The sequence below is a fragment of the Notamacropus eugenii genome, chromosome 3 (assembly GCF_028372415.1).
Source record: "Notamacropus eugenii isolate mMacEug1 chromosome 3, mMacEug1.pri_v2, whole genome shotgun sequence".
NCBI lineage: Eukaryota > Metazoa > Chordata > Mammalia > Diprotodontia > Macropodidae > Notamacropus > Notamacropus eugenii.
The window spans coordinates 330,444,567-330,457,110 of record NC_092874.1 but is presented as its reverse complement, the minus strand read 5'-3'; the positions used below and the strand labels follow the sequence as shown (position 1 = coordinate 330,457,110).

The window sequence follows — 12,544 nt, the reverse complement described above, 5'->3', positions numbered from 1 at the left end:
GAGCCTAGGTGAGCATCTTTCAGAGATGCAAAAGAAGAATTTTGATATTATAGAGATGGTTTAGATAGCTTGTCTCTAAGGCACCTTGAAACATCAAATTGTATGATTTTATCAAATGAAAAAGTATTACCCAAATCTTCACTGCATAGAAACATTAGGTAGCATTTTTCCCTTGCTAAAGTCATATAAGCATAAATTTTCCTTACAGTGAATCTTCCCATTTCTTACATACACCTCCTAAATTTTATATTGGAATTCAACTTCATCTTCATTTTCTTTTCCCCTGTTAGAATGACTCTTTTTTCCCTACTGTGATAAGCTTTTGTAAATAGCTTCCAAGTTCCCACCACCATACCATTCTTAAGTATTTTAATAAGCTACATATCTATACTAAATAATATGAGAATATAGGTATTCTTGTAAGAAGCTTAATTACAATAAAGTAATGTAGGAAGAATTCTTTTAAATTTTATGTTTTTTCACTCTGTTTAGCCTAAAGATAGTCAACAAGCACTTAGCAGGAAAGCATCAGCAGTAAATATGGAAAAATTCAAAAAGTTTGCAGCCCGAAAAAAATGGAAGGTAAGTATATTGCATACAGTAGTAGTATTAATTATTTTTATTTTTACTCTGAAATTCTATTCTGCTTTATGTTGACAACATGTAAAATGAAATTGTTTCTTACTATTTAATAATTTTTAAATTGTTCTAGTCAACATACTCAATCTCCTACTTCCAAGTGGAATTCTACATTAATTATAATAGCAAAATTACATACTTTAAACAAACTCAGAATTAATCATAAAATATTTCTAAGAACAGATAAATATTTGTTGATTTTAATTTATTTACTAATTATTTTAAGTAGCATAATACTTAAATGAAGAATGTTTGGATGATAAGCTAAAAGTGTTCCTTTTGTTGTGCAATTAGTATTTCCCTTGCTGTTGGAAGCATATTTTCAAAAAATTCAGCACTATCATAAGAACTTAGCCTCTCTTATTCCTTCAACCCACCTACTTCTTCATTTTGCTCTTCCCTTTAAGGGATAATGATTTTTTTCATTAAAACTTAAAAGAGAAAGAGAGAATAAAAGCCCTGTGTCCGCCTTTAGTTTTATAATATAACAAGTGTCATCCAGAGTCAAATCAAAAGTATAATGTATGATGGCCCTGACTCCATGCTGGGATCATAGGCTAATCGATTCAGAATTGAGAGAAATGTTAAGGATAATCTAGCCCAATCCATTTTACAAATAAGGAGAGACTCTTTAGTCTTTCCCAGGTAGTGAACAGCAAAACTGGAATTCAAATGTACACCTTTTGCTTTCAAAACCAGACCTCTTTCCATTGAACTTGAAATCTGCTTCATTTTTGCATCCTCAAAGGTAAATGCATGCTTAAGAGATCACCATGAAAGGTACTGTGTGGGCTCAAGGAAATGTACATTTCTAGCTGATATGACTTCCACCCACCTCATTGAATCTCAGCCTCATTTTGCATTGGCCTTCCTGTCAAGGTTCTGAGCATACTAAGAACATCCAAATGGTTCAGGTGCATAAAACATTTACCATGTTGCTTCTGCCTTTGTCATTAAATGCTAGAGTCTTTCTCCTACAAATCAAACAATTCTTCATCTGAAGGCAGTGTGCTGCAATGGAAACAGTCATGGGACCTGAGTTTGTGTGACCTTGAGCATGCTATTTAACCTCTATGGGTCTCAGTTTCCTCATCTGTAAAATTAGGTGGTTGTACTTGATCACCTCCAAGAGTCCCTTCAAGCTCTAGTTCAATAATCCTATGAATTCTTTCTCTGTTGGTGAATAGGTGGATTTCTTCCTTTTGCTAAAGTTTCATGATCTCCTAGTTTATTAATGCTCATGTATTGTTTTTACCTTTAATGAGCAACAACATGCTATGCTTTATTAACAAGAGGAACTCTAAAGCCTAAATTGTGGTACAGATAGCATTCATAACAAGAAATTTTCATATGTGAACTGAGAGGGAAATGGGGTTCCAACTCTATAAGGGAATGAAATACCAAGGAGAAGAGAACCCTTTGTTGCAGCAGATTTGCGTGTTTTAAATGCCCTGTAGGATTGTTTCCTAAGGGAATAGAATACTATCCACTTAATAGACCTATAGAATTCACTCCATCTAATCATGATTCACATATTCTCCCATGTCAGCAGAGCATTCAGTCCGTAGTTTATAGAGTCATTGGAGAAAGCTGTCTCAGAGTGCTCAAAATTTACATGCATAGGAACATTGTTACCTAAAATTTTCTTTCTCTCTTTCTGTGTGTGTGCATGTGACTCTTCCAAGCAATCTGTTCGATTGATATCACTGTGCCAAAGATTATCCAGGTCCTTCTTGTCTAGGAGTAACATGAGCGTTGCCAGAAGCGATGATACTCTGGTAAGCAGGAATGTTTACATTCTTATGATCCTCTTCTTAATATCATGTGTGTATAAGATTTAAGCCATACCTTTCCTCTGTAGCCTAAAATAGTTTAGAACCTGAATAGCACAGCAGTATATTACTGTTTTAGCTCTTTGTGAGGAGACAGACTACCCTTCTGCATTTTCTTCTTTGTTATGGGTGATGTTGCCCCTTCTTCTACATCCCTCCTTTTTAATAGAGTGGTTAAAGGGAGGAATCCATCCATTCTAAAAGGGCCTTATGTTTCCTGACCATTTATAGCCACTAGATCTGCTTCCATTGATAATATGGAATCTCAAATTGTAAGTAGTATTAGAGAAAGAGGAAACCACCCCAGGGGAGCAACAAAAGGTAAGAGTTACTGCCTTTATGCCCTAAGAGGAGTTATGAAGCTTTATTACCTAAGCTTTATTGCCAAAGCTACATTTGATTTATTACCAATGTACTCACTGCCCAAAGGCCATTTAGAGTGAATACAGATTTCCTCCCACCCAATCCATGAAAGCTAATCTTAGATTAGCCCTCCTGATAAAACTCTGAACATCTGAGTTAGATGAGCCTTTCCCCTGACAGTCAAACAACAAGGCTTTTTGTTCGATCTGGTGGGACAGGAACCCTACAGATATAGGCTTTCTATGGGAACTATCCTGCCTCTGGCAACCTAATATTTTCATGGTTACTGCAGAGCATTCAGGAATTCCATCCATGGCTTCTATTTTGACATTGGATTTCCCCCAACACTAACCTAAGATATTGAATATAGAGAACAGAATAAGAGGAAGCATAATAAAGAAAAGGGATTCAGAATATCAGGTGACAGAATGAATGGTGGGGAGGGGAGGAAAAAAGAGTGAGCACTAGCAGTCTATGATAAGGGTGCTAATGAGCAAAATTGTATAGATTAAAATAATAGCTAGAATTTTTAGATTTATTATTGGCAGGGTTAATGTCAACCAAAGCAGAATATAAAACAAGCATGTTGTGTATCATGTGAAACTATTTTCCGTTCAGAGATTTATTTCCTATTATGTTAGTTAAAAGAGATTCTCTAGAAGTTTCAGGTTTCCTCCTCTTTTCTTTTTATCCCTCATTTTCTTTCTTTTTCTGTCTTCTCTCTTTTTTTCTCTTCTATTTTCAACCCCATTGTTCTTGTATTTCTCATATGCAAACATTTTCAGTGAGGCATTTTTCATGGCAATGTGAGAACAGAAATGGTGGCGTATCGAAAAGTGTGTACTGTAACTAAGAGCCCACAAAAATCAGCCTTCATGCTGGCTTTATTCTTGAATAAAGTAAATAATTATATTATTAAAGCCTACATATGAATTTTTATGTCTACAGAACAGTGAAAACAGAAAAGATAGATAAAGGTGTTTTGAGCATTTTGCCCCACCCCAAAAAACCCTTTTATTAACTCTGTCTAGATGCACTCTTCAGCTTTTATACATTTGGAAGACATAAGTCACAAATTTATGTCCACAAGTTTAAGCATAGTTTTGTTTTGCTTATTTTTTCAAATTTCTGACAGTCTTTTTTAACATGTCTCACTTTCAGCATAGCCTGACTTGTAAATGTACTGGAGATAGCACATATTCATTTAAAGTGAGATGATATCTATATAGATAGTGCTTTTCAAGCCTTTAAAGTGTTATGTAAATGCCAGCTATTGTTATCATCATCATTATTATTGCTACTATTTTCAAGTATGTGGTCTTTTGCTTTGCCCTTTCCTTACTCATAAAAATATATAAACTATATAAAATTTATATAAACTATAAAAATAGTTTGAGTTGTAAAATCTTCAATGTTGAGACCTAAGAAACCTTAGAGCTCTAAGAAGCTCCCCCATTTCACAGGTGAGACAACTGAGGTCAGAGAAGTTAAGTGGCTTACCAGTTTGAATCTGGTCCTCAGACTCCATAGCACAAGTTGATTTTCCATAGTAGCAGGCTGCATCTCTAAGGTCCTATTGCATTTATCGTAGTGGTAGCTGAGGTTGGTATATTAACATGCCCTGTTATAATCAAAGCTGTAGTTGAGTTTATAAATTAGTAAATACTGCATTTATTTCCTTTCTAGCCATCTATGTAAGTTGTAACTTCTGAGGATGCTGTCAGTGTTCAGTGGAATAAGCTAATTTTCCATAGTCTTTGGCTGAGAAATCCCACTCATTTATTCCAGTGAGGTAAAAGACAGAAAGGTGCCTTATACGTCACCTAGTGAGCAAGAATTTCTCAAGTCCTACTATGTTTCAGACATTATGTTAAACACCAAGAAAGGCAAAAAACAGTCCCCACACTCAAGGAACTAGCAGCACTTTCTGTAGGGACAAAAAATAGGAAACAGAATTGATGCCCATTGACTGGAAAAATCACTAAACAGTCTATGGTATGTCAAAGTAATAGAATATCTCTGTACTGTGAAAAACAGTGAACACAAAGAATATGGAAATAGATACATAGGTAGACTTGTATAAACTGATACAAGGTGAAGGAAATAGAACCGGGAAAACAAGATACATAATTATTATCACAATATAAATTTTAAAAAAGAATCTGTATGTTACATGATTACATGATCACGCTTCATCCCAGAGAAGAGCTGAGAAAATGCATCTCCTTCCTTCTTCGCAGAACTGGGGGACTACGAGTGTGGAACATTTCATATATTGTCAGATTCCATTGCTATGTTGATTAATTTTGTCTGAAATGCTTATTTTTTTTCTTTTTTTTTTTCTTTATAATTCTTTGATAGCCCCATAGGGAGAGGAAGTAGAGAAGGATATATTAGGAAATGAAAATCATGTAAAAACGAAAGAGGACAATACTTTTGTTTTTAAAAGAAGTATATTAGTAGCTTTGGATTCATGTTTCCCTTCATAACCTGTGATATTCTTGGAATTAGAATTCTATACCTTATACTTTTCCTATAAAAAGTCCTTATATTCACATTGATTTGAAAAATATATGTATGTGCATGTGTGAGTGTATGTGTATGTATTGTGTGTGTATTCCAATTTATTCTTCTTTTTCCTTACTTTTTCCTTATCTATTTCCTTCAAGGATGAAGAAGATTCCTTTGTGATGAAAGCAGTCATTCATGCCATCAATGATGACAACCTTCCTGGGCTTCAGCACCTTCTGGGCTCCTTGACTAACTATGATGTGAATCAGCCTAACAAGGTCTGACATGATTCTCTTAGGATGTTCTGACTTCTATGTCATCTTGTAACAAAGGGCTAAACGTAGAATATACCTGAAAAGCTTGAGGTGAAAGGAGTGTAGCTGATTTCCCCTATACCCAGCTAGTGGGAGACCCTCAAACCACAGGGCAATGTCACTTTAGTTTACAAGTTGATTTGCCCTAGAACTAGAGACTTTTTTGGCACATGAGAATCAAATGATGGTGCTTCTGCCTAAAAAATTTGAAAGCCACTCATTCTTTCAAATGAAAATGTCACTTTAAATCATGAATCTAAAAGAGGAATCTGGGTCAGGGAAAGATGTGTGCATTTTTTACTTCTGTTATAAGGAAGCAGGGCTACATTGCTGTTGATTGTATAGGGAAAAGGCCCACGGGGAAAGTTATGACACTTGATACTAACATTTAAATGTGGGTTTACTCTCTTTCCTGCCAGACCTCAAGTATTTGAAAAATGTATTCCTCTTGTTTATTCTCAGCACGGGACACCACCATTACTGATTGCTGCTGGCTGTGGGAATATTCAGATGCTACAATTACTCATTAAGAGAGGGGCAAGGATAGATGTCCAGGATAAGGTGATGACTCTATTTCCTTTCAAATGAATGAATAACAAGAGGATTGAGATGTTTTGTTTTTAAGGATAGGGTCACGTTGTTTTAAAAATAAGGGAAATGTACAGCTGTACTAATTCATTTTTCAAATTTTCATAAATTAAAATATGCTACTTAAATATTCAGTAATAATCCACCTGTCGGTGAAGTTAGATGCTCTGCCTCTGGACCGTGTTTAATAATAACAGTGCTATTTATATAACCCTTCATAGCTTACAAGATGCTTTCTCTACAAAATTCCTGTTGAGGAAGTACAAGCATTTCTTACCACCATTTTCCTTACGAGGAATCTGATGCTCTGCCGTACTGGTATCAGATGTGGTGCAGTGGGAGTGTTAGACTCAGTTAAAAAAAAAAGTCCTGAGTTAGAATCCTGCTTCAGAGAAGTCATATGACCTCTGTGGATCTCAGTTTCCTCATCTGTAAAATGAGGGGGAAAGACTTGATGGCTTCTAAGCTCCTTTCCCTCTCTAAGTCTCTGATCTAATGATCAACCCCAAGTCTGTAAAACCTAAACTCTCTCTGCAATGTTATTCTGCTTGTTCCTTTTTTGTATATTGCCAGATTTTATTTCTCACTCATAATATTTCTTGAATAATGTTAAATACCAGGCTTGGGAAAGTTTCCATTATTTATTTCACATTACCAGAAATTAAATTTGCCAGCATGTTTTTAGGGCAACAGTGAAAGAGCAACATATACTATGATAGTCTTTGAAATTGTGTCTCCACAAAAACATATACTGTGCGAAGGATGTCATGGCAGTAACGTTGATGCTGCTAATTTCCTCCTGATAACTGTTACTCGTTCAAGTAATCACTTTCCATATCATTTTAGAATAATTGGATATTTTACTGGATGATCAAAAATTATCCAGTAATTGCACACTTGTTAGGGTGTGTTATTTATTGTCATACCTAGCTCTTTGGAAAGACATTCTTAAGAAATTTGGTCTTAGTTTATTAAACTAGAAATATATAACCAACAGAGTATAGTGCTTTTTTTTTTTTTACCAAAATTTAATGTGAGTCTGCTTGGAATGTCTGACTTGTTTATTTGCTGATATATTTGACAGTGACTATGGATGAGCTTAAGTTTGTATAGGAAGAGAGGCTATCAGTTATCTGGGAATGACTTTTTATATTATTTCTGAACAGGCTGGATCAAATGCAATCTACTGGGCTTCTCGACATGGTCATGTAGAGACCTTGAAATTTCTTAATGAGAACAAATGTCCTTTGGATGTTAAAGATAAGGTAAGAGTAATAATCTTCTGAAGTGTAACTAAAGGATACAATGAAAAGGTGAATATGTGGACTTTGCTTATTATTGTGTGAAAAATGATTCAAAGGATAAATGGTAAAGACTAAAATCTTGCAGAGAATTTAAATTGAATATTATTCGACGCTGATAGTTTACAATAATGTTGAAACCAGCTGACTTGGTTAAATCTGCCAAGCGGCTGTGTTATGCAGATGGTGAATAGTTCTCCCTCAGCTTGGGGGCAGAAAACATAACAATGTTCTAGTGGCCAGAACACTGGGCTGGTTCTGAGCTAAGAGAACTGGAATCCATTCGAAGTTTTCTCATTAACTCACTGTTTGCTATGGGGTAAGTATTTTCAATACTCGCTCTTTCCATTTTCTTAGTTATGTGAAGTAGTTGAAAATATTGAATTTCCTTCTAGAAGCATTTGGAAAATTAATGAGATGATACATATACACCAAGCTCTTTGGCAGGAAGGTACCAAATCACTGATTTAGTTACATTCCTATGATTTCCAGTAGTTAGGTCAACACATCAGGGACCCATGATTTTTTTTCTGCATAGGAATTCTATCCATGATCACAGATCATACACAGTCTATAACTGATAGTTTTAGAGAGTGACCTGAGGCTGAGTGGTAACATGACTCTTCCAAAGTCACACAATTAGTAAGCATCAGAGGAGATTTTGAACCCAACTCTTTATGACTCCAAATCTAGTACTTCTTCATGATAGCATTTAGAATGTTTAAATTCTAGTTAGGATTTCATTTACTCTTCATAGCAACCCTGTGAAGAAGATAGAGACAACAATATTTTATTCAGAGTTTTACAAATTAGCAAACTGAGTTAAGTGACTTGTTCTAGTGTCCCCAGGTAAAATGAAACAAAGTAGGAATTAGATTGCAGGACCCAAAAGACCTGTTTTCTGTACCCAGCTCTGTTATGTGTTTGCTATGTGCCTTTGGGCAAGTCCTTTATCTTCTCTGGGCCTCACTTTTTTTGTCTGTAAAATGAGGAAGTTTGATTTATGATTCTCTAAAGTTTATTTGGGCAGTTAGGTGGTGCAGTGGATAGAGTGCCAGGCATGGATTCAGGAAAATTCTTCTTCCTGAGTTCAAATCTGGCTTCAGACATTTACTGGCTTTGTGACCCTAGGCAAGTCACTTAAATGTTTGCCTCAGTTTCCTCATCTGTAATTTGAGCTGGAGAAAGAAATGGCAAACGACTCCAGTATCATTTTTTAAATTAGCTAATGGCCCCAGTATTTAAGGAAAGATAAAGACAGACTTTGTAAGGCTTATATTCCAAGGGCATGGTGCTACTATGATGATTATTTGCATGATAAAATGAGTGCTTATGAATGAATGGCCTTACCCACAGGATGGTAGGCTCTGTCCTTTTATTTCTGTCCCAGATGGAGAGACTAGTCTAGATGATGTAGATTAGTTTGGCTACTGATAGAACCACAGAGAATCTTCTAGAAATAGATATGTTCAGGAGTAAGTGTACAGGAAGCGTATAGTGTTATGATGCCCAAATGATGTATGGTACTCTAAATGTCAGGTTGAGGGATATTACCTTTGATTTACGTTTTCTTTTTTTCCAGTCTGGAGAAACAGCCCTTCATGTAGCAGCTCGCTATGGCCACGTTGATGTGGTTCAGCTACTCTGTAGCATTGGGTCCAATCCAGATTTTCAGGACAAGGTGGGTCATTGTTAACTGACATGCTGATATTACTATCTCACTCTGAATTTATTTACTGTTTTTGTTAATTAGACCAACCAAAAGTCCTTTTTATGTTTATTTGGCTCATGGTTCCTGTCTTGGATTGTAAGTTCCCAAAGGCCAAAAACCATGCTGATGTGCTTCTCTTTTTTATAATCTGGAGTATAGTGGTCACCTGAAGCTGTAAACTCTCTAAAAAATATTTTTTAGAGATTCATAGTGTTAATCAAAGCCTCGGCCTTTTGTATGTCCCACAACTAGCTACCTTCCTGGACATGTGTATTTATAAGTATGTAATTGCTGTCTCACAGAAAGCATGAAGAATGTTACCCAGTAATTTACACTTAGGTGACTCCATGGGTACATCAGAGAATATTGTGACCAGATACTGTTAGAAGTATAATCATCTGAGTGAAAACTCTTCTAATTTTAGGAATCTTGGGTTAAGCAAATGAGTTGGTTTTCAAGAAAAATTGCAGAAATTCACTAACTTCTAAACTTTCATTGTTCAACTGGCAATGTCAGCGGGCTCTGTCAAACCATCTGTCTCTCACATGCCAAGACAGTGGAATCAAGAGGTTCAGAAATCTGTAGAGTTGTTCTAGGTTTTTGAAAAAATAAAAATGACAAGGGAGAACCAGTCATTGTACACAATTTGGAACCTCTCTGGGGGATTTGTATTATTTCATAGTGAAATTCATCAATCAAGCATTTAATAAATTTCCACTCAGTATAAGGTGCTGTGCTAGTCTCTAGGGATAGAAAAAAACAAGATAAGAACTGTTCATGGAGCTTATTTTTGGGGCTCAAGAGGGGGAGATACAGTATTTACACAGATAAGTAAGTACTGGATAACTCGTGTACTATCCAATTATATTCAATGCAAGCTCTTATTCTTCCACATTGTCGGCTTGCTTTGCCACTGAGGAAGAAACTCTCACATAACATATGTTTCATCTTCCCTTGCCTCGTTTTCTCTCCTATTACCCTTCATCCGTTTGTGCAGGAAGAAGAAACTCCTCTGCACTGTGCTGCCTGGCATGGCTATTACTCTGTGGCCAAAGCACTTTGTGAGGCTGGTTGCAGTGTGAACATCAAAAACAGAGAAGGAGAGACTCCTCTTTTGACAGCTTCTGCCAGGGGTTATCATGATATTGTGGAATGCCTTGCAGAACATGGGGCTGACCTTGATGCAACCGACAAGGTGAGTAATGGGTGATTGAGTCACACTTAGTGGAAGATTATGTGTGGCAAATGAGAGTGGTACAGAACTCCTTGTTCTCCTAAATTACTTTTCCTAAAATAATGCACTCAAATTCAGGAAGCTATAATCTTTTAAAGAGAGTAAGGTTTTCTGCTCCAAGGAGCATGTCTGTTACCTTTCCTAAAAATAACTCATCTCTTTTTTTTATTTTGTTCTTTTTAACATTTGACATTTATTATGAAACAGACTTCCTAATTCATCAAATTTCTAGTTTTATTTTCACTTTTTTTTTAATTTTGGCACTAGAAACAATAATAAATATTCTACAAAGTGATGAATCTCACTAGACCAACAAATGACCAAATACTGTTCACTTTTAGGATGAGTAGTTCATTGACTTTAGACACTTTCTATTTCATAGATGATACATTCAGAAAAATTAAATTGAAAATAATGGAACTTTATTTTTTCATTCAGAAATTTTAACATCATTTATTTGTAGTGCACATTTCCTTAAAATGAGAACATTTTATCACTGAGTATGTAGCAAGAGTTAGGCCAGATGGTTTTAACTTTGTTATTGCCATATTATGAAGCATTTACTTGGTCCAGAGTTACAATAATCATTAAAAAAAAACCCAAGACTCCTATACATGAGAGATTTTACAGTGAAAATATTGGATCTTTTCTGATACTATGTATAGCAAGATTTATAGGGTGTTAAGCAATAATCTAGAGAATCAGACATGTTACATGACTTTTATACCCTTACATACTCTTTTGCCATACATCTTGCGATAATGGCTCGAGAAGGCTCTTAATATTACTAGAGCAATTTCTCCTGATGTTAAGTGAAAAAATCGACATCCTTTTCCCTTAGTAAAATGATGAGGATTGCTGAGTTAATATTTTATAACTTTTTAAAGATATTTGATAAGAAATTATTATTTGACTACTAAATACTACTTTTGCTGTGCTGATACAGATAGTTTTAAAATGTATATTCTAGTTATCGAAGGCCACTGCCTAGACATTACTTTTGTGGTTAACTGGATAGATCTCTTCCACTTGAGTATTCTCTCCACTGGTGTAGATCATAGCCCTTCCATACCTTTTCATCCTGTGCAATTCTCATGCATGTCTTTCCAAGAGTCCCTTATTAAAGATCTATTTCCCTAATGCACTGGAGGCCATCCTGTTGTTCTTTTAATATTTTAAGGCTACCAGTGTAAACATCAAGGTATCCTTCTAATATGTAGTTCTCATCATGTGACTGGCCAATTTCCTCTTCTAGACTTATGTTCCTTTCTCAGCACTTTTTGTGTATATGTCTTTGAATTAGTCATTTACTGCAGTCTGTGTATACCCATCATCCAAACACAATGTTAAATAAATCGGATGAGCAGCTTAACCTGCAAATATTGACAAGCTTCCTGATTTAAATTTACCACTACTCTTTTCAAAAGTTGCTCCTTAAGCCCTACAGCAGTGAGATTCTGTCCCTGATGAGACTGGGCCAATGGAGGGAAAATAATTAGTGAGAAATTTTAGCCGTATTCATTTGAAAACTTTCATTATTTGTGGTGTCTATTTTTAGGACGGACACATAGCTCTTCATCTTGCAGTAAGACGATGTCAGATGGAAGTGATCAAAACCCTCATCAGTCAGGGATGTTTTGTTGATTTCCAAGACAGACATGGAAATACTCCACTGCATGTGGCCTGCAAAGATGGCAATGTACCCATTGTGGTGGCACTGTGTGAGGCAGACTGTATTGTGGATGTCACTAACAAGGTAAAGAGGAGAGAAAATGACAATATGAGTGTTGGTTGCCATTTAAATTTAACTGATTTGGGGTTTTTGCCAACTTTCTGTTTCCTTCCATTTTGCAAAGTAAATAGAATCCATGTAAAAGCACAAAAAATGTTATAAAATTGTGAAAGAATTTTTAACTAATTAGTAATTAATGTAAATATTATAGAATAATTTTAAGTTGCTTCACTAATTTTTTTTAATTCACTGGGGATGAAAATGAAAATTCCTTACAATAGCAAGCTCTTCCAGACTTATTTTAAAATACATTGTGTGC

General features: G+C 35.5%; 1 protein-coding gene across 8 annotated transcripts in view; it reads left to right on the top strand.

The window, feature by feature from the left end:
* Positions 1–12,544, top strand: part of DAPK1 (death associated protein kinase 1) — a 232,659-nt gene that overhangs the window by 164,379 nt on the left and 55,736 nt on the right. For all 8 annotated transcript variants that reach the window (XM_072596956.1, XM_072596954.1, XM_072596958.1 and 5 more), the window contains 8 exons: positions 493–582; positions 2,325–2,417; positions 5,504–5,623; positions 6,122–6,220; positions 7,414–7,512; positions 9,131–9,229; positions 10,257–10,454; positions 12,052–12,249. In XM_072596956.1, coding sequence (XP_072453057.1) covers positions 493–582; positions 2,325–2,417; positions 5,504–5,623; positions 6,122–6,220; positions 7,414–7,512; positions 9,131–9,229; positions 10,257–10,454; positions 12,052–12,249 — 996 coding nt within the window. The remainder of the gene's footprint in view (positions 1–492; positions 583–2,324; positions 2,418–5,503; positions 5,624–6,121; positions 6,221–7,413; positions 7,513–9,130; positions 9,230–10,256; positions 10,455–12,051; positions 12,250–12,544) is intronic.